This window comes from Belonocnema kinseyi, chromosome 3, assembly GCF_010883055.1.
Source record: "Belonocnema kinseyi isolate 2016_QV_RU_SX_M_011 chromosome 3, B_treatae_v1, whole genome shotgun sequence".
Taxonomy (NCBI): Eukaryota; Metazoa; Arthropoda; class Insecta; order Hymenoptera; family Cynipidae; genus Belonocnema; species Belonocnema kinseyi.
Genome location: NC_046659.1, coordinates 59865811 through 59891670, shown reverse-complemented (window position 1 = coordinate 59891670; position 25860 = coordinate 59865811). Strand labels below are relative to the sequence as shown.

The window sequence follows — 25860 nt, the reverse complement described above, 5'->3', positions numbered from 1 at the left end:
TTAATTTTCATCATAAATGTCTTATAGTTTTGATAATCAGTAATTTAATTGTAATTTAATAAACCACTATTCCGTAGATTTAAATTTTTCGTGTATTCGGCGTACTTCGACGACAGAATAGTGGGTGGAGTTGCAAATCGAGGCAGCCCAGGATTAGTTCGAGTAATTGGTGCTACCAAAACAAGAAGTCCCGAGCGAGTTTGGTGTCGTCTTTGGTATCCTCAGCAAAATGCAAATATCACATCTTCTATCACAGTTCCTGCAAAAGTCAAGGTACTTTTTAAAAATTACATACTAAATTTAATTTTAATAAAAATATAACAAATGGATTTGCTTTAATTTAAATTAACTAAAATGATATTAACTTTAACTTCATTATTTAAAAAAGTAGTATAAATCAACATTAAATGTTAAATATGTTTATTAAATATTAGATATTATCTAAATATTAGATGTTTTTTGTAGGTAATTCGAGAAAATTGGAATCTGAAGTACAGCGCTTGCTTCGTGATATGTCCAATACCAAAAGATTCTTCATCAAAAGTGAAAATACCAGAGACTGTCAGTATAGTTGCTCGACTTCGAGCACAACCCACAAATCGAATTTTGGTTCAAAATCGACCTATCGAGAGACCTGTAGAGAAAAAGCCACTGGCTATTTGCGTCAAGCCTCTACATTATGATTACAATAGAGTAGGTATTTTTTCTAAAATATCTTATTTCCCCCTTTAAAATCTTTTGAAACGGAGTTAAATAAATGTATAATTATTATTTGAGAATAATTCATTACTTCACTTTCTATTATGCTGAAAAATTAATAGAATTAGTAATAAATCGTTGGCGATATTTTAATCAACAAAGGTACTCAAATGAAAACGATTTAATAAGCTGTCTCCAGATTGATAAATCCAGTTTGACGTTAAACATTAAAATAATGGAGTAGCGTAGTAAAGCCATACCACACGATTCATTTTGAATCATGACAAATATCTGTTTTATCCGATCAATATCTTCAATCAAATAAAATTTGTTACAAAATTAGTGATCTACATTTTAATGAATGAAACCTCTCTTAATTCGCTTCTTTATATTCCATAGTTAATTTTAAGATTATGCAATGACTGGATACGTCCCACCCTTTTAAATAATATCCTTTCGACTAGATACCTTTCTGAAATGCATTACTTACTGGGTCTAATTGATACTATCGTTTTTTCAAAGGACTGCTGTCGATGAAATGGTTATAACTAATTATTATTTGAAAGGAAAACCCTTATTTCATCGACTTTTTCCAGACTATTTATTCAGCAATAAAATTAAAATTATTCTTAATTCTTATTTCTTAAGTTGGAGACGAAGGGTGCACACTGCACATCCCGTCATCATTATAATTTTAATTTTTAACGACTCAAAACTTTTCGATATTATCCATAAATTTCTGCGAAATGACCTAAGATAATCTGATGAGAGAATCGGTCTGGTTCCGGAACGTCATTATTGTACATTGCTGAATAAATAGTTTAGCAGAAGTCGATAAAATAAGGTTTTTCCTTACAGCTACTAATTTGTTGTTTCCCAGACGTTGAATTACAAATTTTTACATCCCGAAGTTCTTTTCATGGTTATAACCATTTTTAACCAAACTCAAAATTTTACTCCTAGTTTTCAAAATCAGGCCACAATTTTTTTAAGCACAATCCATTTTTTTATTTTTTTATTTCAAAATAAATCTTAGGATACTCACATTCGAATCTTCAATAAAAAAATATTGTCTGTTACTTTTTCGATAAGATTTTTCTCGCTCTTTTCAGGGATCATAAGCATTTTTTGGAAAATCTATTATTTGACTTTCAGCAATGAAGGTTAATACATCTTTTGAGAACAAAAATACTTTACATTCATTTTTTAAGGCCAAATAATAGTTTTTCCATATAAATTTTATAATCACTGAAAAGGACGGGAAAAATTCTATCGAAACTACATTTTTAAAACTGATTTTAAAAGAGTACAACTCCTTTCCAAGAGACGATTTTCCTTAAACAGAATGGGCAACATTATATTTTTCAAAAAAAAAAAGACAAAAACATTTTGTCGTAAACCCCCTACCGCCCTTAAAACTTTCTTTTTTTTCTGAATTTTGAGATATTTAGGCATATTATACAAAACTAAAATTCTAGCTCATTACCGTCCTGACTTTCATGTAAACCCTTGCGTTAAAAATTGCTTTTCGTCTCAAAGTCATATTTAAAAAAAAACTCAAGTCTTCCAAACGTTGCATATATGTCACTGTGGGTGGTAGGAGGGTTAATGACTTCGAAATTGAGAATCCTAAGCTTTATTATCCCATACTAATAGGACTACTTTTTCTCAACTTTTAGTCCCATCCAAGAACACCCGATTCTTGGCGCGGGTACACGTGAGAAAATATTTTTCAATATATGTATTATACGCATTAAAAATAAGTTTTCAATGCTGTCAAATTTTTATGTATTTGACGAAAACAGGTTTTGCAATTTTCTTTCAATAGTTCAAAATTAAAATCTGTGAAAAAAAATCAATGAATTCAACATGTTTTCAAATTCTTATTAATATAAGATGCAGAAACTTTATAATTTGTATGCTTTGAAATGTAGAATTTTTAGTCTTAACATTTGAAGCCTTATCTAAACAAGAAAAGTTTCCTCTTTTTATGAAAAATAATTGTGCATAAAATTATCACCTATTCTAATAACTGCGGATATTTCCCTATAAATTCGAGTTGTATCATTTCATCTCGCTCGTAACTAAATTACAAGAAATTACTTCACTTGATTAACAAGAGACTTCAGTATCGATTAGTTCGCATCTAATTGTTTTCAAAGTGTTTCCTCATTTGGAAGCTTGAAAATATAAAAGCTTTAATTATTTTTTGCTTTCGATTTTGAACATTTTTAATTGACTTTTAAGTGTTGATCTTTATTTTATTTGTTTTTGAAGCTAGAATCAACAACGATCCAAAACGTTTTGCATTCCTTCTTCGATAGTTGAAAATGCCTCCAAAAAATTCAGATAATTCGTAAGGCACATACAATTGCGCTCGAACGATTCGGTGCCAAATAATTTAATCCTCATTAAGACAAGATGTTTCCTCCTCAAATAAAAAATAATTATACACAAAATAATCACCTAACCTAATGATATGTCTCATTATAAATTCGATTCGTGTAAGCTTTTTTGCGAATCGTAATTCGTCTTAATAAAATATAAATTTTAAGCTTGATTAAAAAGAAGCTTGGCACGTTATTGAATTACAACCCCCTCGCTCACTGAGTCCTCGTATGGTGTGTAATAAAAAACACGTTAAATCCGCGCAGGTTTTGCAATTAGTGGAGTTTATTGAGCTGTACAGGCTCCTGGGTGGCACTCATGTAACTCTCTACAATGATACGGTGGGTCCGGATGCTGGATGTGCACTGAGGTATTACGAGCAAAAAGGGTACGTTACCCTCCTCCCTTGGCATCATCTGGATATGATCTCTCAGAGGGAAATTCGTACCGAAGGACTATTTGCTGCATTAAACGACTGCCTTTATCGATCGATGTACACATTCGAATACGTCGCTCTGGTGGATCTGGATGAATTCATCATCCCCAGGCATGATGATACAATAGTCGAGCTTATACGGTTGGTTAATGTTTCAAATATTCCCTTTAAAAGTTGTCACTATTGTGTTTAAATCTGTATTTTAAAAAGCAGAAACCAATTTTCAGGATATTCGCTTGAGAGAAGCAGCAGTTTCTATTTACCATATAGATTGAAATTTTCTTTCATATAAAAGCAGTGAGCTGACAGTGAATTATAATTTTATTTGAATATTATTATTTATGTAGATATTTTTTATACATAAAACTGATTATTTGTTTTAGTCATTAATTTGGTTTACTAGTTTTATCTGAAATTATTCGAATAACCATTGGCTTATTTAACCGTTTTGGTCTGCTCAGATTTTGGTACTAATGTAGTTGGATTTTTTCAGGATTATATTGATTTTAATATAAAATTTCGATGGAGAAAGTACTCCTCAGAAGAAACAAATTTTCCAAGGGAAGCCCAATTTAATCAAATACTCAGATACATTCGTCAAGATAGAAAATTATCTATCTGTCCTGCTTTTAAAGGAGTAGGAAATCCATTTTTATTATTTTTTCTGTAATGTAAGCACCGCTCAAATTTTACTAATTAGTATATTTTATTACAAAAATATAGTCCCATGTGTCTAAGAAATATAGTGAATAATCGTGACATATACATTGTGTATCAAATATGTAAAGAAGGCTATTTAGACGAGGCGAATATCCACCCAAGTAAAGCGGAGGCGGCAGTCGCACGAGAAAAAATGGCTATACGCCCTTGATACACACTATACTTTTTTCCTACCCTCCTTGTAAACAAGCATGTAAAGCAGATAAAGGATGTTTGGTGTTCTTGACAATTTTAAATTGTAAGTGAAAGGAAGAAATAGCGTACGCAGTGGCGGTGCCAGGGGAGGTGTTTAGGGGGGTTCATACCCCCCCCCCCCCAAACTTTTAGCCTTTCGTATCAAATGCCGACGCCGGTAAGCTATGCATGGGATATAGATATACCCCCGAGCGTACGTAAAGTTTTATGTATCGGGCGTAAAGTTTCATACATGTTTAAAATATACTACTTTAATTTGAATAATTTTAAAATTGGGCGTGTCTTATACCCAGGAAAAAAGAATCCATTGCAAAAACGACTCTGCGAATTGCGTATTTGTCATTTGCAGATTCAGAAAGTTAAAACAGAATCGGTTTGCGACTATGTAAATCGGTCATGTTCTCAAGCAGCTTCGAATCTGCCATGTACTGTAATGACCATTTCAAAAAAGGTTATATTTAAACGGTTTTCTTCTTTTTGAATGAGACTGACTTTTTCGGGGTTAAAATGCCATATTTATCAGGATTTTTAAAATTTATAAATTATGGAAAGATTAAAAGAAATCATGCGCAGGTCTACTAGATTCCTTTTGCTATTTCTGTTATTGGTATTTTACGGCATATAAGTTAGTCAACAAAATTATAACGACTAAAAGTCTTTAAAAAATAAATCAGCGGCAATTTAGAATTCCAGTGACAGATACGCAATTCAAAAGCCTTTGAACCCCATTCAACAGAAGTGAATGGATTTTTGTTTCCTGGGTATGTACCGGAGAAAGAATGTTATTTGTACCTAAATATAGGTGCAAATAGTCCCTTTTCTATGTCTAGCTACTCATACCGAAAAAATCCAGCTATTCCTACTGAAATTTCGGTTCACGTACCCACGGTCTTTTAAAACATATCTTTAACTTTTTTCCCTTAAAATTTAAATGCACTCAATTTTTACGAAAGTATCAAATGTTGTATTTTCACTAATTTGAGTTAAATTAAAAAATTATATTATTCTCTTTAACCCTTGTCGGCCAATATTGCAGATGATTAACATTCACTATCATTGCCGGGTAACGAGCTTAGAATTCCGTAAAATCAATGCGTGCATTAGATCAAAGTGGACTATTTCGCATGGTATTGAGTTATCGAGTTATCGTACACTCAATAGAAACCGAGAAAATTATAAAAATGAAAAAAAATTTGTTTGCAAAAATCGATCAGAAAACGACCACTTACTGTTCCTGAATTTTTAAAGAACTTTTATTTAACTGGATGATGTTATTAGAACCTTTTTCCTCCTATTTTTCTCAAAATCCCTATATTTGAGAATTCTGTCCACTTTTTCCCCCTTCTCTCCTATTTTTTTCGTAAGCTATGACTAGTTTTTGAAGAAATATGAGAAACAGATGCGTATGAAATTCAAAAACACGCTACTCAAATAATGGACAATAGCTCATTCTATTCTTTAAAAGATTCCTTATAATTTTATTTGGTGTATTTTTCTTTATTATTTCTTTCATAAGTAAGATTTATTGTAAGCTATCTCTTTCTAAATTCTGAAAACATCGATCTTTAAATTTGGAAAAATCCTACCCGAACTTGTGTGGTTAAAAAAAATTATTTTCGAATCTGAATATACACACTCTAGCCTAAGTTGGGCCTTTTTAGCCAACAAAACTTTTAAAAAAAATACAAATCGGATATGATTGAGAGTTTTATCTTTTTTATTTATTATTTGTTATTTTCTCAATTTCTTGAAAATCGTGTATTAAATTGTTATACATGTAAAAAAAAAATTTCCCCTTTTATATAACCATCATTGTATAAGATTTAATGAAAATGTTTAAACTTATCCTTAAGGAAAATAAGATTTTATTTTACTTGTTTCACATTTTCCTATAATAAGAAACTTTCTTAAATTATCTTATTGTAGATTTTATAATTGACACCTTATGTCAAATTCTTATTGGAATATTTGAAAAAAAGATAGAATTATTATTTTCCTTAAAAATTAGTTCAAAAAGTTTCATTGCATTTATTCATATCATATGCGATTTTGATTTTTTTAATGTTGGCTATTAAAAGGTTCAACTTAGGTTAGAGTGCATGTTCAGGTTCTGAAATTATTTTTTGCTTACTAACGTGAATCACTCTAAGGCGGCTATTCCAATACTTTCCTATCAATAAACTCAAAGTTACATTAAATATATTAAAATGTAGAGGATCCGTATTTATCTTCAATTTCAACTATTTCTGTTTGAATAAAGTACAATTCGAATGTATTCCTCCCAATTCTAGTCTTACGATAAAAAGTGTGTAACTTAATTTCCAGGTGGATGGGAACTCGCATCAGCACAAAATCTACAGGGGCTTTTTCATTCCAAAATGCCTTTTTCTACCTCCAGTGGGCAGATGATCCTTACGTCTCAACAAGCCGAAATCCCATAGAATCTGGTCTCATCACTCTGAGAAAAACAAGACGTCGATCAAAACTCCATCCTCATAAACAGAGATCAAAATACGTCTGCAAACCTAGAGAAGTGGTCGAAGCTGGAAACCACTTCGTTTGGGAATTTATTCCAGGACATGGAACAGTCAATGTTCCGTCTGATGCTGCAATTTTACACCACTATCGTGTTTGCGAATTCGGTGGAGACGATTGTATCAAAACGCAGTCCCTGGTCGACAGATCGGCCTATAAATATTTGGAAAAACTGGCCGAGAATGTTGACAAGACTTGGAAGGGATTAAATAAGGAGTGCCCTCTACCGGACTTAAAAATGCCACTGGAATCTGCGAAGATCAAGACAAATCATTTTGAAAAGACAGAAAGGTAGCGAAAAACCTTATTTGAAGATACCTTTTGGATTATCGCTAACTTCACTGGTACACCTAAGGTAGCTAAGACTTACTTTTATAATTACAACGGCGCTTGAATTATTATTCAAAGTGGTGCTAATTTTTTGGTACCTTCGATTTCAATTCACGGACCATGTGGATTTTAAAAGAAAATTGGTTCAGGAGATTGTACAGTTGGATGTTTTGCAATTTGTAATATTTCAAAATCAAATGCCAGCTTGAAAATTTGGATACTGCCTTAGGGTGGTCGAATTTATACCCGATGAAATTAAATTTTCTTATTTTTGGGGAACGATCCCCGTTAATCGCAAAAGGTTTCCTCTAAGTTTGAGCCAAATTCATCAATATAAACCCGTGCTCCTGGGTCATCAAAATTAATTCGGGTTATTTGTTAACTAATTTTTAATTGCTTAAACAATTATTATTTGTTAAATAATTGCATTTTACACATAAATAATAAAAATTGAGTGTTTTCGGATTGAATGATAGATGTAATGAATGTTTACTCCATCGAACTTAATTTTACAGGAGAGACAAAAACCTTTTCAGAGGAACAATTTCCAGCACATTGAGAGTTTCTTTTTTTGTAGTTTGACGGGTGGGTTTGTAGACCACTATGTCAAGAAATAGATAGTGTTCTGTAAAATTATAATGGAAGAAGTACAACCAATCGCCAAGGCAAGCATTTAATAAAAAAATTACAATTAACGACAATTAATTAATAGAAAAACAGAACATTTTTAGAGATATACATACATAGGAAGGTTGGATTAAGATAAAAAATTGAATACCTTCCATCCCTAATGTTCCAAATTTAATTACTAAATTTTTCCAAATATTTGAGAACTTTTAATTCTAATTTAATTTGAAAGGTATTGGAGGAAATTCTAATTTGTATTGATTCTCTTAAACTAAGCAGCTTATGATTTAACATCTTCTTGTTATTTGTTTAAAAAATTTGTTCAGTAATTTATTAATAGTAACTTTTTCTTGTCGAATTACTCAGGCAGTTAACTTGTGTAAAGAACATGTAAAAAGAATTATTGTTGAAACAAATGGAAAATGTTTTTTTTTTTTGTGTAAATACCAACTTTTCATTATTTTTATGGAGAAGAAACAAATGTAAATACATTGGAATTGTTGAAAGAATTTTAAATGTCTTACATACAAAAATTACTCCTAGCATTCATTAACAGTGCTGGAATTACTCGCAATTCCAGGAAATGCTAAATTTTCATAATTTTGTATGTAAAATATTTAAACAAATGGAAATTATTTAACCAATTTAAAAATATCCGAATGAAAAAATAGCACTCCTAACAATAATTAAGTGTACAGGGTATATACATTTTTTTATAAATAATAATTGTTTAAACATTTTTTAAATATGTAAAATGGCATTTTTTATCGAATAAAAATATTATATATGTCAACATTTTAAAAAGTTGTCTGTAACATAAATTTGTCAAAAAACTTATTTTTGGTGGAAAATATTCCTTGAACATTTCTTAAGAAGTAACTAAAAGTCCGTTTATAAAAATTTCATTACAAGTATCTGAAGGGTGTCATCGCAGAACCATGTAAGTGCCAAGGGAAAATGTCTTCAAGTGAACAAAAAAAAACTTTCTTAAAATTCGAATGATTTTTTTAAGCAACTTTCTTAAAATTCAACTTATTTTTTTAAGCAAAAAAATTAGAAAGTACATTCGAGAGTTAATGAAACAAAAGTAGGAAAAAGTGAATTCGATCCGTGCAAAATATTGTCTAAAATCGTCCTTTGTCATAAACATGTGAGTGCCATTAATTTTTTTTAATTTGTATTTTTAAAGTTTAATTAATATAAAATATATCAGAGCAAAATCAGAAATATTTGACGAGACAAATAAAAGGCTCAAAAGTAAAAAATTACAATTTAAAATTTTTTTCCATATTTTGAAAAAAATTATTTTGTCATAAAATCTTTGTACAATTAATAGTGTAAAAGCTAAAAGATGGTTTTTCAAGAAAAAAATATTTTTTAAATTTTTTAAACAATTTTTGTAAAAATGCAAGAAACGGAAAAACTAATAGTGCCATTCGATTCAGCAAAAAAAAATTACATAAAGTATTTCACTATTTGTGATGAACCAAATGGGTTACCTGGTATATGAACAAACAACTGCATGGTATAGAATTTAAATTCACTATATATATGGCGCTATTAGTTGTTGGATAACACACTTATTCAAAAGAATTGTTTAAACAAAAATTGTTTGAACAATTTAAAAATCCATTTTTTCACCATAATGTGGATAACAATTTTTAAGCGAATAAAACATATTTTTAAAAAAGGGGCACTTACATCGTTATAACGTGACAACCTTGATGGCATGGGTTGATATTAACCGATTTGAAAAAATATGGAATTTCCTTCCAAAAAGATAAAGGTGGTGGCTTACTAAAAATCGAAAGCTGTTTCTTTTGGCTGACTATGTTGATATTGTTGATGGTTTCAAATTTAGATGCCTTTATATTTGACTGATTAAAAATTTGGGTGTGTTTAAATAGTCCATCATATTTTATGCTTGTGCATAAATTTCAATTCCATGCACAACGAATGTTCAAAGTATGCAACAAGCACATGAAATATATGGAACGAATTCAATCGAATCGCGATTTTTCGCGGTTTGAAAATGACAATGAAATTGGAATCCTGATTGAGGATCGCTTGCTACAATCAAGTGGATCTCTAGAAAGAGATTGTACTATTAAGAAATAAGAGAGTAATTTGAGATCAATGATGGATCCATTGAACTAATTTTAAATTTGCAACACTTTTTAAATGAAGCTGATTTAAAATTTAATTCAGCATCTCTAGCCTTTAAAACTTCTAATATTTCAGTTTGATAAATAACAATGCACCCATCAATGATCAAATAATGTCTTTTGGCGAAAAACACCAACTGTGATGTCTTTTTCCAGAAGAGGTCGACTTTGTAAGAACGGTTTGTGAAACACGAGTCGATAATATTTTTCTATGAAACGGAACCTAGGATGAAATTTGAATCCGATTAAAAGGCCTCAAGGCGATTACGTTTTTCACTCTGGTGCTTCTTTATTTTTACGACTTTATATAAACGTATATAGGTATTTTCTGCCACTTGTATGACAAGATCGTCATTTTCTGAAAGGAATTACTCTTTAGGTCCTAAGCTTTGGTCGATAAGGTACATTTGTAAATGATGTATTCTGATCTATTTTTCGTTTTGTGTATTTTAAACGACTTTATAACGTAAGTGTTCACACTCACGCATATCTATAGGATCGGACATAAGCGTAGTTTATTTGTATGTGTACTGTAAAGTTAGATTTTAATGTAGTTAAGTTAAGCTAATCATAGGAATTAGTTAAGGGTGCTTGAAATTAAACTTTTTGAAGACTTTTTCGAAAATACTGAATTCGCTTAAGCATAATCTTCTATGCCTAAGAGAACAAATACAAAATTCATTAGAAACTCGATTGGACAAATTCATATCAAATTTACTTGGGAAATTTATTTCATTTTTCATAGAGTTAAAAGAAATGTTTTTAGGGGCCAAGAATTATTTATGTGAATAAAATATTGCTTTTTAATTTTAGTATAATTTGCTTGTTTCTATTTCTCATATTTTTATTGTGTATGTTTTGACTTTTAGAGTATAAATTTGATCTTCGAATTTGGTGTAATCGAAATTAAAAACAATATGATTGTATATAAGAGAAGGTAGAAATTTTGAGAAAAATAATGTTGCTACTGTACATATCAAATACACGTAATTTATAATCATCAGGGCCCTGTAAAACTTATCCGATTCCTAGTTTACAGAAGTCGGCAAAGCAGAAATCAGGTAATTATTACATGGCATTAATATATTTATAATTTATAATGATGCCGAATGAAAGCAGTATTATTTTTATTTAAGACAGCAGTATATTCAATTAATTTTACTTATAAGAGAATGCAGAAAGGCTGATTGCGAAAACAATTCAATCGATTGTATAGATGAGACTAATAATAAAAATAAGATACTCTATAATTCCGTGTTTTATTGCCATTTATATTTTTATTCAGGGTTGAATTTATTCTGGTATTTGAAATTCGAGTAGATGGAATTAAATTGGATTAAAAATAATGTGGACATTTGTAGTTTTTCTATTATTCTTTTATTAGCGGAGAAATATTACAGGTTTTGATAGCAATTCTGGGCTAATTGCAGGTTCTAGATTCTAGGGAAGGTACATTGGTAATTAAAAACAAACCGATTCAAAAGTCCTCATCCGAGTGATCAATTTTGCTGACTGCACGTTTTTCTTGACTGGGTTTCAGTTCAAATTCGCTCATTCCTCCTGGATTAACAGAATTTAAAAGCATGTCGTCATCGTCATCATCATCGTCGAGATCTCCGTCTATCAATAAATCACTATCGCTATCTAATGAATCTCCACTATCGTTGGTTTCAACAATAACTCCTCTTTGTCGACCAGACATACTTCCATATACTCTACGTTGATGAGATATTCGCGCTTTTGATGATCTTCCAGTTTCTGAAATTTTAATTTAAAAATAGTTTAAAATAGAGAAAAAGAAATACTTTTTAAAGAAAAAACTGAGATTTAAAGTACCTAAAATAATTAGTCAAAAAGATAAAAAAATAGAAGATTATTTAAAAAACGGTGATTATTACCTGGTTTATTTTTTTCAGAAGCTCTTTTGTCCACATCTCCAAGAGCAAGAGGATCTTGAAGATTGTGGGTGAAAATTGAATCATTTCCTTCTAATAGGCTCTCAAAACTCACATCTTCAGATCTCAATTGTTCCAATTGTTTTTTCGTTGCAGCTTGTCTGTAAAAATTAAATGAACAAATTATAAGATTCCTATAAATTATATTTAAATAATACATATAGTAAATATTTCAATTAGTTTATAAAATTACCTTTTTTCAAATCTTTCTTGTTCAGCTTTTGCATCATCTTCTTGGAGATGTTCTAGATATGCGAGGTACCGAAATTTCTGAAGATAATCTTCATAGAGAGACTTGAGTTCAACCTCGAGTTTCTCAAATTCTTCCATGAAAGCAGGTCTAACTTTTCTTAAAGTTTGCAGTCTTTTTTCATTTCTATCGAGTTCAGTTCGTCGCCTTTCTATTTTCGCATCAAGGTTTTGCTCTGTATCCTGAAATTAAACATTGATTCATGTAAGAAAGTTAAATTATAATTTATAATGATTTATTCTACTTTCTGGTACAATTTAATTTTTCAAATAATATTAGTATACACATCTTTTGGAAGGATTTTCCCAAATAGTAAGATGAACTTCCGAGTACTCGTGGTGTTAATTGAAACTCCATTTGATACTATAAAAGCGCTAAGAATCCATATGTTTTATCAATTAAAATGTTACTTTTAACATATTTCTTAACAATATATTCAAATTGTAACGAAGTTTCACAATTACTGGGGCTATCACGATTTTATAAAAATAGACAAAATTGAAATCAGATTGTACTATTTGTAGAAAAAAATACTGCTATTCTCAGAAAAGTAATTTTTAACTTTATTTTGTACTAATCAACATGAAAAAATTATATTTATTATCAAATTATTGATCATTTATACAATATTTTGTATCAAAACAAATCCAAATTTTGTTGTATTCTATACAAGTTTCTCTCGCTTAAAAAATGACATTTTAATGGAAGATAATTCAAAATTAATAAATAATCATCATCTTAAAAACGAAAGATTTGATTGATAATTAATTGTCATATTTAAAACTCGGATTATATTAAGGTATTCAGAAAAAAGTCAAATGAATAAACTTGAATTACATTCTCTACCTTTAGAATTTAGAAAATCCTAATTAAATTTTGTTCAGTGAATTTTTTTAATTCTAGAAACGATTTATTGTTTATCAAAAATACTATTCTTTTTGAGTTACCAAACGTTATATCAAGAATCTTTATCATTTATAAACCACGAAATATGTACATTTCATATAACCACATCACATTAATAAAATACTTTTCAATGAAAAGCTTTTATTTTTCTATTTTTTCTGAAGTTATAAAAGAATTAAATTTTAACTCAGTTTCAAATTTATGAATAAATTTAAATTTCAAAAATTGTCATAAAATGTCATAAAATTACCATCATCATCAAATATGTATAAAAATAATGTTTCCAATTTATAAACGAAAATTAGAATTGTTTAATTTTAAACGCTACAAGTTTTAATTAATTAATTTTAAATGTTTACAATTAGAAAGCATATAAGTTTAAAGTTTTTAGAATAATTCAACTTTAAAAGTACACAATATTTAAAATTATATATATATTTATATTTAATTTTTTGGTTCCAATGTTAAAGGTACAAAATTGTCAGGTTTTCTTAATTCTTTGAAATCATAGCATATCAAATTGAAATTTGGCAGTGGCACTATTTTCAGTTTAAAGAAAAAGAGTATTTAAATTTGATTGAATTCAATGCCTTCATAATAACTGAAAAAAATAACAAAATAAGATAATTTCTTAAATTCAAGCTCTAACAATGAGAAGATTTTAGAACAAGGCACTGAAAGATGAAATTTTGTATTCCAAATAATATATTTCAATTCCTTTTAACTTTAAATTATATAATTTTCAAAATACGGACCCGAGGATATTCAAGTTTTAACGTTTTAAAATTGTTTTATTTTTGACATTTTTATCTGAAATCATTCAATTTTGAGATACTTTCATTCAAAAAGAAATTTGTCAACTGTAAACGCTTTAAATTATAAATTATATAATTTAAACTCCTTTCTAATGGAATTATTCAATTTTCAGAATTTGTGTTCAAAATGTTTCAATTTTTAGAGCTTTGGTTAAAAATTTGTTGAATTTCCAATTATCGAATTTGAATCGCACTATTCCTTTTCGCTCCATTCTAATTTTGGAAATAATGTACTTTTTCAAAACTTTATCTAATCGAAAACAGTTTATATTTGAACGTTTTCAATTCTAAATATTAAAATATAGAGGAGAGTACTCGAATATGATATATTCTCGTAATATGAGAAAACGGGGTATAAGCTAAACTAAGAGACCCACTCTGTTGGTTCTATCACTAACTTGTAGCCCTTGAAGAAAGATTAATTTCGTGGTACAGTCCATTTTTCATTGGGCTTCTAAAGATTATAGGCGAACTTTTTGTGAAATCGATGGTGGTCGAGTGCTTGGAAGGGAATTATTTAAACCCTATTTATTATTCATTAAATATGTATTTAGCAGTAAAGTTTGTCTGGAGTGATGGGGATTGAATAACTAAGTAGGAAAATATCGATAGTTTTGAAGTTTTTCATTGTACAGGTCAGGCATAGTTAAGTGCATAGTTGCATGGTGTGGTTCTCGTAATATGAGATACCTGTGGTTTTTATGACACTGTGGCTGCGCGGGGAAAATTGGTTACAAAAATGTTTGTGACTACTGCAAAAACTAAATATATCTAAATAGCAGTAAATTTATACTTCGGAAACATATAATGAAGTTTTTCATTAAAAATAATACTTTATTTTGCATTTTATTAGCTATTTCCTGGGGTATCTCATACTATGAGAACAGTTTGACGAGTTTGGAAAAAGCACTTTTTTACATTTTTTGTATTTTCAGCATAAAAAAATGTTTAATAAAATTTTTTATTTGAGCTTCTTATGACGAACTAAATTTCCTTTAAAATGACCTATATTACTTTTAAATTCAGTACATAGAATTCCGACAATCATGCCAAACAGAGTTGGTATCTCATATTTGGGTACTCTCCTCTATATATTTCTTTATTTCAAATGCTTTGAATTAAAAATTTGTCATTATTAATTATTACTTCAAAAACTTTTACAACTTAATATTCATCAATTTGTTCAATAATTAATTTTTATATTGTTTATAATTTTAATGTTAGAAAATAAAAATGCAGACACATGAACGCGCGAGTGCACGTGCAATTACTACTCGTAATAAAAAATGGCCGTTTATTGTGCTTTCAAATTCAAAAATTCAAATTTCGCCTGCTCACGCCATCTTCTGATAGTTCTGCAAACTATCAGGGACTGTTTCAGATCTTTGAAATTAAACAAGTTGTTTAAACGAACCCGTTGCTGAGTGGACGCCGCGATAAATAATCATTTTTTGTACCTTAACATTATCAATCTGCTTTTTTGTGTCCTCGATTTCCTTCCTTGTACTATCAATCGTCTCCTTTAGAGCCACCTCGATCTCGGAAGTGTCATATTGCCGGGAAACCTTGGAATTGCGAATTTCACGAAGCTCGGCTTCGCGACCTAGAAGATCAAAAAGTGTTGCTCCATTTGTCGTAAGTTCACTGGCCAGTTGCCTCGTTGACTTTAATTCGTTTATTTTATCCGAAATATCGAAGTTTAGATTCCGAAGACTCGCGTGTTGTGTCGAATCTTCGGAACTTTTGACTTGTGCGTCGAACAATAACGTGGTTATTTTCAATATTTCTTTCACTGCATAACCGTCGGCTTGATACAGCTTTTTCGTGTTTAACTTCACATTCGCCGTTATCGCCTGCAATTAAATTGTCAAGGTTAAGTAAAATTAGTGGCGTAAATTTTGTTATTGACAAAAGTGAGGTTAGTTGGTGTCAAAAATCGCAACAATCTTTCACCGGGCGGTTGGTTTGCAACGGTAAGTTTCGAAGTTGATGTGTTAAATGTTAACATTTTTTGGTGACGTGTTAAGATTTTAACTTCTTTCTTTAAAGCCTAGCTTTAATACTTTTTTCAATTCATAATTAAAGTCTTGAAATTTCGGTAAAATTGGTCAAAAGTAAAGTCATTCTATTGTTTTGCCTTATTCACTTCTATTTCCATAGCGACCGCCACGCAGTTTTCTATTCTCCCAAAGAGAACGTGTTTTCAATATATTTAATTCCTTCTCATTTTACCTGTAACGCACCTCACAGAGATATTTCTTATTCCTCAGAAGTGGTGATATTTTCATTTTATTTAATTCCTTCTAATAAGTTCACAAAATATGTGTAATATGTTGTTTTAATTCCTTCATGCGAAATGTAAATTCTGAAATTTTAATTCTCACCAATTCAACTCTGCCTCTCTAGAGTTAAAATTATTTAAATTTACACATTTGCATAGATTTCTTTGTTGCATTTTTTAAGACGTTTAAATAAATTATTAACATATAAATAAATTTAAATTTGAATATTTTTCGAATTTATTAGTTATAAAAAGATTTAATACTGAAAAATAGCTCAAGTAAATGCTTTCCTTAATTTTTACTAAGGCGATTGAGAGGAATAGGATTTGCACTTTTTCTGTTCCCGTTGGGGGATTTTTAGACGGAGGAAAAATCGCGTATTCATAGGAATATAAATTCTTAATTTTTCTGAATTCAACGCTTGTTACCGGGTTATTTAGATTTTAGTTCAATTGTTATTTGTTTATATATGTACACTACTTGTTGATTTCTAATTGTTTATTGTAACATAATCAATTTTGATAGATTAAATTCAGTGTTCGTAAAATTCGGAAGTGTTTTTTAGTGTTAAATGCCAACATTATGCAGTGTGACCATAAAACAATGTTGAGGTTATAATTACCATAAACTCTGCAACTTGTCGGATCAAGTTGACTCGATCTTTTTCGGTTTCATGTTCGGATGGAATGTTCGCGTCCGGATCGAATCTTTTGGTCAACCAAATCAGGATTTCCGCAACCAGAGGAAAATTCGGCATTCGAAAATTAGATAAAGAAATCAGTCTAGGATAACCAAGGACCCTCATCATCTCCGTGAAATCTACGAGAACAAAGGTAGGCATTTTTATTACTCTCCTTTAAGTAAGATTTATATAATTTTATTCTGAGAGTGTTAATAAATAATATACTTACTTCGCAAATCACGGAATGACATTTTGTTGTATATTAAAACACTTAATTAACATGAGTTACTCATGCGACTCGTACTAGTGTGCAGTGAAATACATGCTTTCCTGGGTTTGTTTGTGTTTTGTGGGCTCAGCGTTGCCATGGAGGCCACCGTCCACGTGTCTCAATGTTAACCCAGTTTTAATTCAAACAGGAAAAATGTCTTTTCACAACTTATAGACATTATAAGTGAAGGGTGGCAGTACAGAACTAGACAGCCAAATTTTTTACGAAAATGGAGTGAGTGAGGGTACAACACCCTAAAATGAAGAATATTTAAAACCACCCCTATAGTCTAACAAAATCAGAAAATCGTCGAAATGACCGCCTTTATACAGTTTTTTTCAAGGTAAAAATACTGTTACTTTACCTTGTTATAGAACAAGTTTTTTCATTAGGGTAAGAGCCACCGGAAAGAATATTTAAATCCACCCCTAGTGTTTCAAAATCTGAAAATCATCGAAATGACCGCCTTTATACAGTTTTTTTCGAGTTAAAAATACTTTTAATTTACCTTGTTATAGAACAAGTTTTTTCAAGGGGGTAAGAGCCGCTGGAAAGAACAAGGTAAATTTAAAGTATTTTTAACTCGAAAAAAACTGTATAAAGGCGTTCATTTTGACGATTTTCTGATTTTGATACACTAAGGGTGGTTTTAAATATTCTTTCCGGCGGCTCTTACCCCACTGAAAAAAACTTGTTTTACTACATGGTAAATTAACTCTATCTTTTATTGGATAAAAAAGTGTATAAAGGCGGTCATTCGGCACATTCTGTGTTGCCCCCATCTGCGTTACATTTTAGGGTGTTTTACCCTTGAAAATTTTTTTTTTAGATTTTTTCGTATAATACTCATTTTTATGCTTAGCTGAACTAATTCCGCTAGGCTAATTTCAGAAAAAAAAATTTTTTTTCATTTCCTTTATTTGAACGTTCGGAACTTCAGGTAGATAAACCTGTGAATAATTGTTACGTCGAAATTCTTGCACGAATTACTCGGAATTGTCTATCTTTCTTAAATTAAATCTTTTTTACCCTTATTTAAAAACGGAATATCTTGGGAGTACCCAAGTTTTTTTTCAAGGAAACGGACGATTATATTTTTTATCGCAGTCCACAACTGACCTCAATCAGGTAACACTTCCGCTTGAGAGAGGACTTTTGTTTTGACTTAAGGGGTAACACCACTAGGATTTTGGAAAAAAAGATTTTTTTGTTTTGGCTTAAACAACACTTTAGGATCATTAAAAAATATTCAGTTGGGCCTATATGTGGTGTAGGTATCGCAGATTAGTGATAAAAGATGTCAAGGATTTAATTGCTCGTAAAACTTTTTCTCGAAACAACTTTTTTCACATTCTCTATGGAAATACGTGTGGCCGTTTTTTGATTTAATGTAAACTTTTTTTATAAACAATTTACAGCTTATTTTTTTGGACAAAAAACCGATTAATTTCTTTAAAAGTGCATTGTATATACAAAATTTTATGTAAAAAAGCCTACGTAGTTCTATAGCCAATAGTATATAAATAATAATAAAATTTGGGTAATTTCGTTCCAGGTCTTATATTTTACGAGAAAAACGTTAAGGTCATTTAAAAAAAGAAGATTTTCAAAACGAGCTCTTTCGCCGTCCTTTTGTATAAAAATTTGCAAACTTTAATATGTGATAAACAAACCTTCTAAAAAGAAATCCTATTACTTTTTTCATACTCCTAAAATAAATCCTCAAAGTTAGGTTTTTTTTCTGCCGCTAGAGTGATGTTACCCCTAAAAATAATGATTTAAGTTTGGTTGTTGTATCAAGTTTTGTACTGGTACCATTCAACTATAGTTAATTTTGTTTATAGAATTAAACATTTAAAAGCGATCACAAGCGATTACAAATGGAAAATGTAATTTTGTTGTCAAAATTCTTTGATATATTTTAACGAATTTTATTCGCAATCACCGTGTTATGAGCCTGTAACGTCCTCTGAAAAGTGATCAAGAATAATCTCATTTTTCTTCAGATATACATGTGATTGGTAATATCTGATGGTGCGAAATTTGAAAATGTCCGAACCATTTTCAAAATTCGCGCCATACGGGAATACCGATCACAGGCAAGCAGTTGACAACAATGCGGAAATTGTCATTTTCTGTAAACATTTTAATTACTTGTAAAATGAGAAAGAAGTCAAATTTTCATCGAAAACTTGTAGTTTTTGAGATAATTATTTTTTTAAATTTCTACCATTTCCAACGTTTGTTTAATGCAAAAGAAAAATACAAAAATAATTATACTAGGAACTACAAATTTATGCGAAATCTTTTAAACCTTTCTGAAATCTTGGCGAAAACTCTGAAATCTTAAAAATATGTGAGGAAATATTCTGAAATCTTCTTTTTGTGAAATATTTGAAATCTTGAAATCTGGCACACGCTTAAAACTCAAGTGGTCAAACCTAAGATATTTTTTTTATTTTAAATGTTTTAAATCTGAATCGCTCCTTTTATGATCGCGTTCGATTTGAAATTTGGAATGTTTAATCTAATTTACCAAAAGTGAAACAAGTTCCTTGATGCTCACGGTTTTCTTATAAATTTATATGAATTTTCAAAAAAGTGCAATCTGATATTTTCTACTAATTAAGTGTATTTGTACAGAAATATCTTTTACAAGTGAATCTTAAAATCCAAATTTATGAGTCAACTCAAACATCTGCTCCTCTTCTGTCTTGTCTTGTTTGCGATCGCATTCTTTTCGCAAAAACTCTGCGCTGAGCAGCTTGAACCTGGAGTTTTCTTATTCTTTCCCAAAATACGCTTGACCGTTCACGTGGTTCAACCATAGTTTTTCTAATCAAATTTCTTAGCTTTTCAAGTGCATCGGCTAAATTGAGCTGTTGAGATCTCGTTAGTTCCGATTTGATGATTAGGTACCCTTCTTTGTTTATGTTATTCTTACACTAAAAATTAAAGAGGAGTTTAAAAATATTGTCTACTTTAAAAAACAAATGTACTGGAGATTTTTATTTAAAGTATCTAAAATTTCTTTAAAGTATTTTGAAAAAAATTATTACCTGCTCGGATAATTTTTCTCTAATTTCTTCGTCAAGCCACGTTGCTTCTTTTAAATGAAACCTTAAATCTACTTTGGTGTTAACTCTATTAACATTTTGACCACCAGGTCCACTACTGCAACTGTATGTAACTTTTATCTTGTCTAAGGGTATAAATCCATTGAATTTAGCGTTTGGATCTTCTGGGACCTGAGAATCGAAAGACTCTTAATTGCAAATTCAATTTATTTCAAATGTAGTGATTTGTTTTTATATTTTTTAATCTTATAACAATTTGGCAGCCGTCCGAGTCCTTTAAAGCAAATTATAACTTCGTGTCAAAAAAGTAAAGGTTAAATTATAAAATAGCTGGTACCACCCTTTATTTTCCGGAATTTTTTTTTCCAAAATCAAACTATTGGAACATGAAATTGAAGTAAATTCGAAGCGATTTGTTACAAGAAAGCATTAAAATTATTGTTAATTGCATTATTATAACGTGTCAAATATGTGTTTACCAAAAATTTGAATTAGCCGTATCTAACTTACCGTTTAAGTCCTTTTACAAATCCCGGCAAGGTAAAAGTTATAAATAAGTATACTTTGAACTTTTATTTACATATCTTGACATATTTTGCTGTTTGTTTTGTTCATATAAACCATTTTACTTACAAAAAAAGAAAGATTTGCTAAAGTCGTTAAAGAAAGAGTCGTTTCAAATTCTAAAGCACCTCGACCCCTTTTCCAACTTTTAAAAAACTATAAATAAAATTTTTATAATTGGTTATATTGATGAAAACAATTCACAAAATATGTTCGATTTTATTTTAAAAGATTAAAATTTTTCGTGTATATACTCTTTATCCCAGCAAGAATGTCTAAAAACACTTTAATGGTAAGTTGAATATGGCAAATTCAAATTTTTGGTAGACCCATATTTGGCACGTTATAATAATGCAATTAACAATAATTTTAATGCTTTCTTGTAACAAATCGCTTCAAATTTACTTCAATTTAATGTTTCAATAGTTTGATTTTAAAACAAAAAATGTCCATGAAATAAAGGGTGGTAAAAGCTATTCTATAATCTAACCAATTAAAACTGCACTTCGATCTATTTCTATAAAAATTAAGGAACTTACAATTCGTATGTAAAATGTCATGGTATATTGTTTGACACAAAATTACCAGCGATAATACATGTAAACTTACAATTTTTAGAAAATACAGCATTCATGCGGGTATTTTTGAGTTGACCGGTAAAGAAGAAAGCGAACAAAATATGACAAATCATAAACTATTTAGCTGGTTATCCAGTATTATCGAATTATTGAATCTATTAATATTTTAATTTATTTTTGATACTTAATTCATATACTTTGACATTTTCCATGCACAATTTTGATTGAATAGAATTTTTGTGTACCAAGTGTTAATAGCCATATTCCTCGATTCCTGAAAATGCTAAAAACATAGATAACTTATTTTTTCAAAAAGAAATTTATGATGTTTTGTTCGCTTACTCCAAACTTATTTATTTTGTAATCTTATGTATATGTATTTGTATGAAATTTCCCTGGCTTGTATCAGCGATATAGTTTTGTTTCTAATAATATAGCTTATGGATTCATGTTCGTAAAAATTAATTCAAAGTCCTAAATTATATTATAAAATATAAAACATAAAGCAGAAATAAAATATTAAGCATAAAACTAAAACCTCTAAAATGTACACATTATAGGATTTAAAATTAGTTTTTCCTCAGTTTAGAAATAAATAAATGCAGACTGAAGCACAAATATTTCGTGAATCTCGAAAATTCTAATTTACTAATTTTAGAGCATGAAGCGTTGATTTTTGTTATAAGATATCGAAAATAAATTGATGCAAAATGAGGGGTTAAGTTTTGAGGTTATGTATATATTTTTCGAAAACAAAAAAAATGAAGTAGAAGTTGTAGTTTCTGGATTTCATATCTAAAATGAATCGGAACTAAAAATATAAATTCGCATTACTTACAAAATTGGGCGTGTATAGACGCATATTGCTTTTTGGATATAAATTTTCCAGGGAGAAAGCACTTTTGTAAGAAAAGAGTCTTCTCACTGCACACACGTTGCTTTGGCTTCTAATCTCATCTTGTATTATTTTTAAAAACTGTCTGCCAAGGAAATTCATATTTTTGTCTTTTATTGTTTGATATCAGTGATATTATTAAATAATGAATAGAACATTACAATTTTATCTGGTTAGGTGTTTAGTACCCGGCGGCCATGACACTTCCTTCCGATTATCGTTCTCGAATTCAATCGATACATTTAATTTTTAAATTAGGTATCTATTTCAGTAAATCTAAAATTATAATTATTTCAACATTTATAAGAAACTTTTATACTTTAATTAATATTTCCCAATTATTGAAATAATGCATTATTTTACTGGCAAATAAATTGGATTATGTATAAGACCTCGAACGAAAAACCAAAAAATTTTATTATCTACATACTAGTCCTCCCAGTTTCACGAGACTTAAACCATGGAATGTTTTTTTGTCTCTAATTTACGATGTCTGCACCACATATTATATGGGACCAACTGCTTATTTTTTATTATCCTAAATTATTCGATAGAAAGAAAATATTGAATTATTTTTTCTGACATTAGTAACCAAAATTGTTTTACAATATTGCTATAATTTATATCATATATATTATTTAAGTTTTATAACTATAAATTGTAAAAGAAAATCCGAATAGAAATATTTAGGAGTGCTTCTTCAAAAGATATATGTTTGCATCTTTTGATTAAAATGTTGAATCCTGAAGATTTTAAAATCCATGCGATGTTCAAGAAGCATCGAAAAAAATCAAAAGTGGTTTTTACACATGTGTTTTTGTAGGACATGAAGAATTTTAAATACTAATGCAAAATTCTACTTGATAATTTTAATGGTATTGCAACATAACATCAAAACTTAAGAATACCAAAGCGGTAACCGGAGAACTCATTAATTAAAATATCATTTTTAAAAGCACTAGAATATTTCTAAAGGGATTTGAAAATTCACTGGTTAAAGGAAATGAAAACAGGGCGAAGGAAAAAATCAATGTTCAATATAAGTATTTTGATTCGTGTATTGTGTTTTACTAAAGGTAGAAAGGCATCATTTGAATTAAATCAGACAAACAACTCTCGCATACAGTTTATACTGCTTTCGTTGACAGAATAAAAATTAAAAATATACAGTTACTAACGAAAATAACAATTTTTATCAAGGAGTAAATGAAAAGTCACTCGAATATAATCACGCATGCTTCAATTCATACCGTAAATGATTAATTTGATAAGAATTACGATTTTTCACTGACAACTTTTGTGCGCTCTTTTAATTTGCGGCAAGATTAAATACAAAAAGTTTCTTTTCCTTCATATAAATGGAACTTGATATTATTTTTCAACAACGCAGACTCAATCAAGTTCCATAATACGTTTGATAATTGTAGATACATAATACTTGTAATAAAATAATCAGTTTTGAGATAAGTAATAATATCGCCAGATTTAGTTGCGATAATTGGACTAAATGATCAAATTTCATTCCTGCGTGGAACTATTTTCATCAAATTACTCTTATTATAAAATCTTGTCTTCTAAAAGTATCAAAATCCATAAAGAAGTACACTTTCGTTGATTGTTTGTGCTAAAGTATTCACCCTCGAATATAAATTGCTATCAAATACAAATTGGAATTACAGTGCCAATCAAAATCATAAAAATTCAATACTTTTAGTTTATATTTAATTTGAGGGATTCATTTTCCAAAAGCTTGTGTTTTCTACCTTTTATCCAATGTATTACAATTGAGCTCTTTTCTATTCTACGAGACAATAACATTTTTTTTACATATTTTAATACGTATTTATTTCATTACATTTTTTAATGAATTTAACTACTCTGATTGGCACTTAATTGCAAAAAAAAATGATCACTCATCCTGCATTTTTAGTGATGGATCTTACTTCTGAATTTTATTGTCGATCATTTGAGAAAATCTCGAAAGAGAAAAAGCACTTCTGAGAAATATTACGCTAGGCTTACATAATGTATAAGACATAATATATTTACAATTTTCGTATTTTAAGAGCTGGTTTATTCCAGGAATGGCCTTCTCTCGACAAAAGGGTCGAAGATCTTGCACAGAATTTCCAAGCCTCATCAACGAAATTACGAATCTGCACTTGCGTTCTCCTACCTCGGAAGACTAGATTAAACATTTGTATACACTAACAGACTTGTATACTTCGTAAGGTCATCGACGAGTAATACTTGTATAACTTTTCGCTAATGCCCTTAGTTATTAATTATGTTGGCACTCTCCGGCATTATTCTAATAAGAAAACGATTTAGAAATATTAATCCCAGCTGCAGAGTTGTTATATCTGTGGAAACTTTTGTTTCTAATGGCAGTATAGCATAATTCCTTAAAATATTTTACAATAATTTAGATTAAATAGAGTAGAAATAACATGCTTTCCAAATTAATTTTAGATAAAACGGTTTCGCAACTTGTCTAGAAAAATTTTCTAACAAGACACTGGATCCAAAAGCTCTCTTTCGTTTTTAGTACGTAGAATTCCCAACAAATGGTTAAAAATTACTCGTCTATTTTCTATGAAAATAGAGATTTTTTAAATATTCAAATTGGATTTTGAGAGATTAGATAATTTAGCACCTCTTGATTATCAAATTTACTAGTATCTCTTTTTTTTACCGAATTTAATTTTGAATTTATACTCTACTTGAGTCTAATAAGTTAAATATTGTCAAGGATCCTTCGATTTTAATTCATAAAGAATTGGATCAAGCACAAGGAGTTTTATTTTTTATTTTACTCCTGTCTGAGATCGCTTTATATGATTAGCAGTTGATGCTAATTATTTAAAAACTGTTGGTAAGATTTCAACTGCTTTCTCGAAATGAAGAATTACATCTTCTATATATAAGTGACCACGTGATCTTTTCAAGGCATCTTGTTTCAAAAAAGATTAATTGTGTTTTTATTAGACACCATGATCAAATTCGTGATATCCTTCAGCTCCTGTGAAAACTACGTCGACCCAAACTCGCATTGCTTCTGCACTTGGTGCCATTAGGTGGTAAAGACGCGCTGTGGTTTTGATAATGAAGGTCAACGAAGGCTGTGGTGATTTTACTGAGTTCATGTGGTCCACGTAAACTTCCTCAATAGACTGAAAACAAAAATAAAATGTTGATTAGATTTTTTTGTTTAATTTAGAGAGCTATATTATTTGCAAGGGAGAATTAGCACCACTTTTAAATATTTAATTAAGGGAAATGTACATTATATAAGATTGCAACATTATTTTTAATCTTAAATTTACATAAGAAATGATTTTCAAAAAAGTTATATAATGAGCATATTTCAGAATATAATAAGAATTGATTGCATTAAAAAAATAAAACTTTGACGAAGTTATACTTTTTTTAAATGAAGAAAATTTGTCAATCCATTTCCTGAATATCGGATGTTTGCGGGGGGGGGGGG

The 25860-nt window shown here is 29.6% G+C and overlaps 4 protein-coding genes across 7 annotated transcripts in view; 1 reads left to right on the top strand and 3 right to left on the bottom strand.

Moving 5' to 3' along the window:
* LOC117169137 overlaps window positions 1–11312 on the top strand; it is a 150157-nt gene extending 138845 nt beyond the window's left edge. The window contains exons 5-9 of one of the 2 annotated variants that reach the window (XR_004466613.1): window positions 78–273; window positions 466–693; window positions 3354–3664; window positions 6764–7328; window positions 10252–11312. Coding sequence is in view for 1 of the 2 variants with exons in the window: in XM_033355330.1 (XP_033211221.1) it covers window positions 78–273; window positions 466–693; window positions 3354–3664; window positions 6764–7268 (1240 nt within the window). In the remaining variant the exon portion in view is untranslated. Of the gene's footprint in view, window positions 1–77; window positions 274–465; window positions 694–3353; window positions 3665–6763; window positions 8188–10251 lie in introns of those variants that run through there. The other variant, XM_033355330.1, reaches the window with a different exon arrangement.
* A 141-nt stretch (window positions 11313–11453) lies between these two features.
* Window positions 11454–17405, bottom strand: LOC117169143 (clusterin-associated protein 1). The gene is made up of 6 exons (XM_033355342.1): window positions 17215–17405; window positions 16926–17122; window positions 15479–15874; window positions 12244–12482; window positions 11994–12151; window positions 11454–11853 (listed from the first exon to the last, which is right to left on the bottom strand). The coding sequence occupies exons 1-6, from the start codon at window positions 17234–17236 to the stop codon at window positions 11573–11575; spliced, it is 1293 nt and encodes a 430-aa protein (XP_033211233.1). The 5' UTR covers window positions 17237–17405; the 3' UTR covers window positions 11454–11572.
* A 2469-nt stretch (window positions 17406–19874) lies between these two features.
* On the bottom strand, window positions 19875–22576 carry LOC117169064 (peptidyl-tRNA hydrolase ICT1, mitochondrial). Of its 2 annotated transcripts, XM_033355170.1 has the most exons (4): window positions 22532–22576; window positions 22314–22455; window positions 20316–20504; window positions 19875–20201 (listed from the first exon to the last, which is right to left on the bottom strand). In XM_033355170.1, the coding sequence occupies exons 2-4, from the start codon at window positions 22335–22337 to the stop codon at window positions 19947–19949; spliced, it is 468 nt and encodes a 155-aa protein (XP_033211061.1). In that variant the 5' UTR covers window positions 22338–22455; window positions 22532–22576; the 3' UTR covers window positions 19875–19946. The 2 variants fall into 2 exon arrangements, with proteins under 2 accessions (XP_033211061.1, XP_033211060.1); XM_033355169.1 differs by having other exon boundaries at window positions 22314–22576.
* Window positions 22577–23403: 827 nt separating this feature from the next.
* The window catches only part of LOC117168730, a 134729-nt gene continuing 132272 nt past the window's right edge, over window positions 23404–25860 (bottom strand). The window contains exon 14 of one of the 2 annotated variants that reach the window (XM_033354458.1): window positions 23404–25543. In XM_033354458.1, coding sequence (XP_033210349.1) covers window positions 25355–25543 — 189 coding nt within the window. In that variant the 3' untranslated portion in view covers window positions 23404–25354. The remainder of the gene's footprint in view (window positions 25544–25860) is intronic. The other variant, XM_033354459.1, reaches the window with a different exon arrangement.

What these genes read in the sequence shown, in the direction of transcription:
- LOC117169064 (XM_033355169.1), bottom strand. Translation starts at nt 22,472, where the DNA reads ATGAATTTCCTTGGCAGACAGTTTTTAAAAATAATACAAGATGAGATT. An exon ending in GTCTATACACGCCCAATTTT is followed by an intron (nt 20,505 to 22,313) that starts GTAAGTAATGCG and finishes TTCGATTCTCAG; the next exon opens with GTCCCAGAAGATCCAAACGC. An exon ending in GAGAAAAATTATCCGAGCAG is followed by an intron (nt 20,202 to 20,315) that starts GTAATAATTTTT and finishes TTTAATTTTTAG; the next exon opens with TGTAAGAATAACATAAACAA.
- LOC117169143 (XM_033355342.1), bottom strand. Translation starts at nt 17,236, where the DNA reads ATGTCATTCCGTGATTTGCGAA. An exon ending in GACAAGTTGCAGAGTTTATG is followed by an intron (nt 15,875 to 16,925) that starts GTAATTATAACC and finishes ATTTAATTGCAG; the next exon opens with GCGATAACGGCGAATGTGAA. An exon ending in AGCAGATTGATAATGTTAAG is followed by an intron (nt 12,483 to 15,478) that starts GTACAAAAAATG and finishes GTTTAATTTCAG; the next exon opens with GATACAGAGCAAAACCTTGA.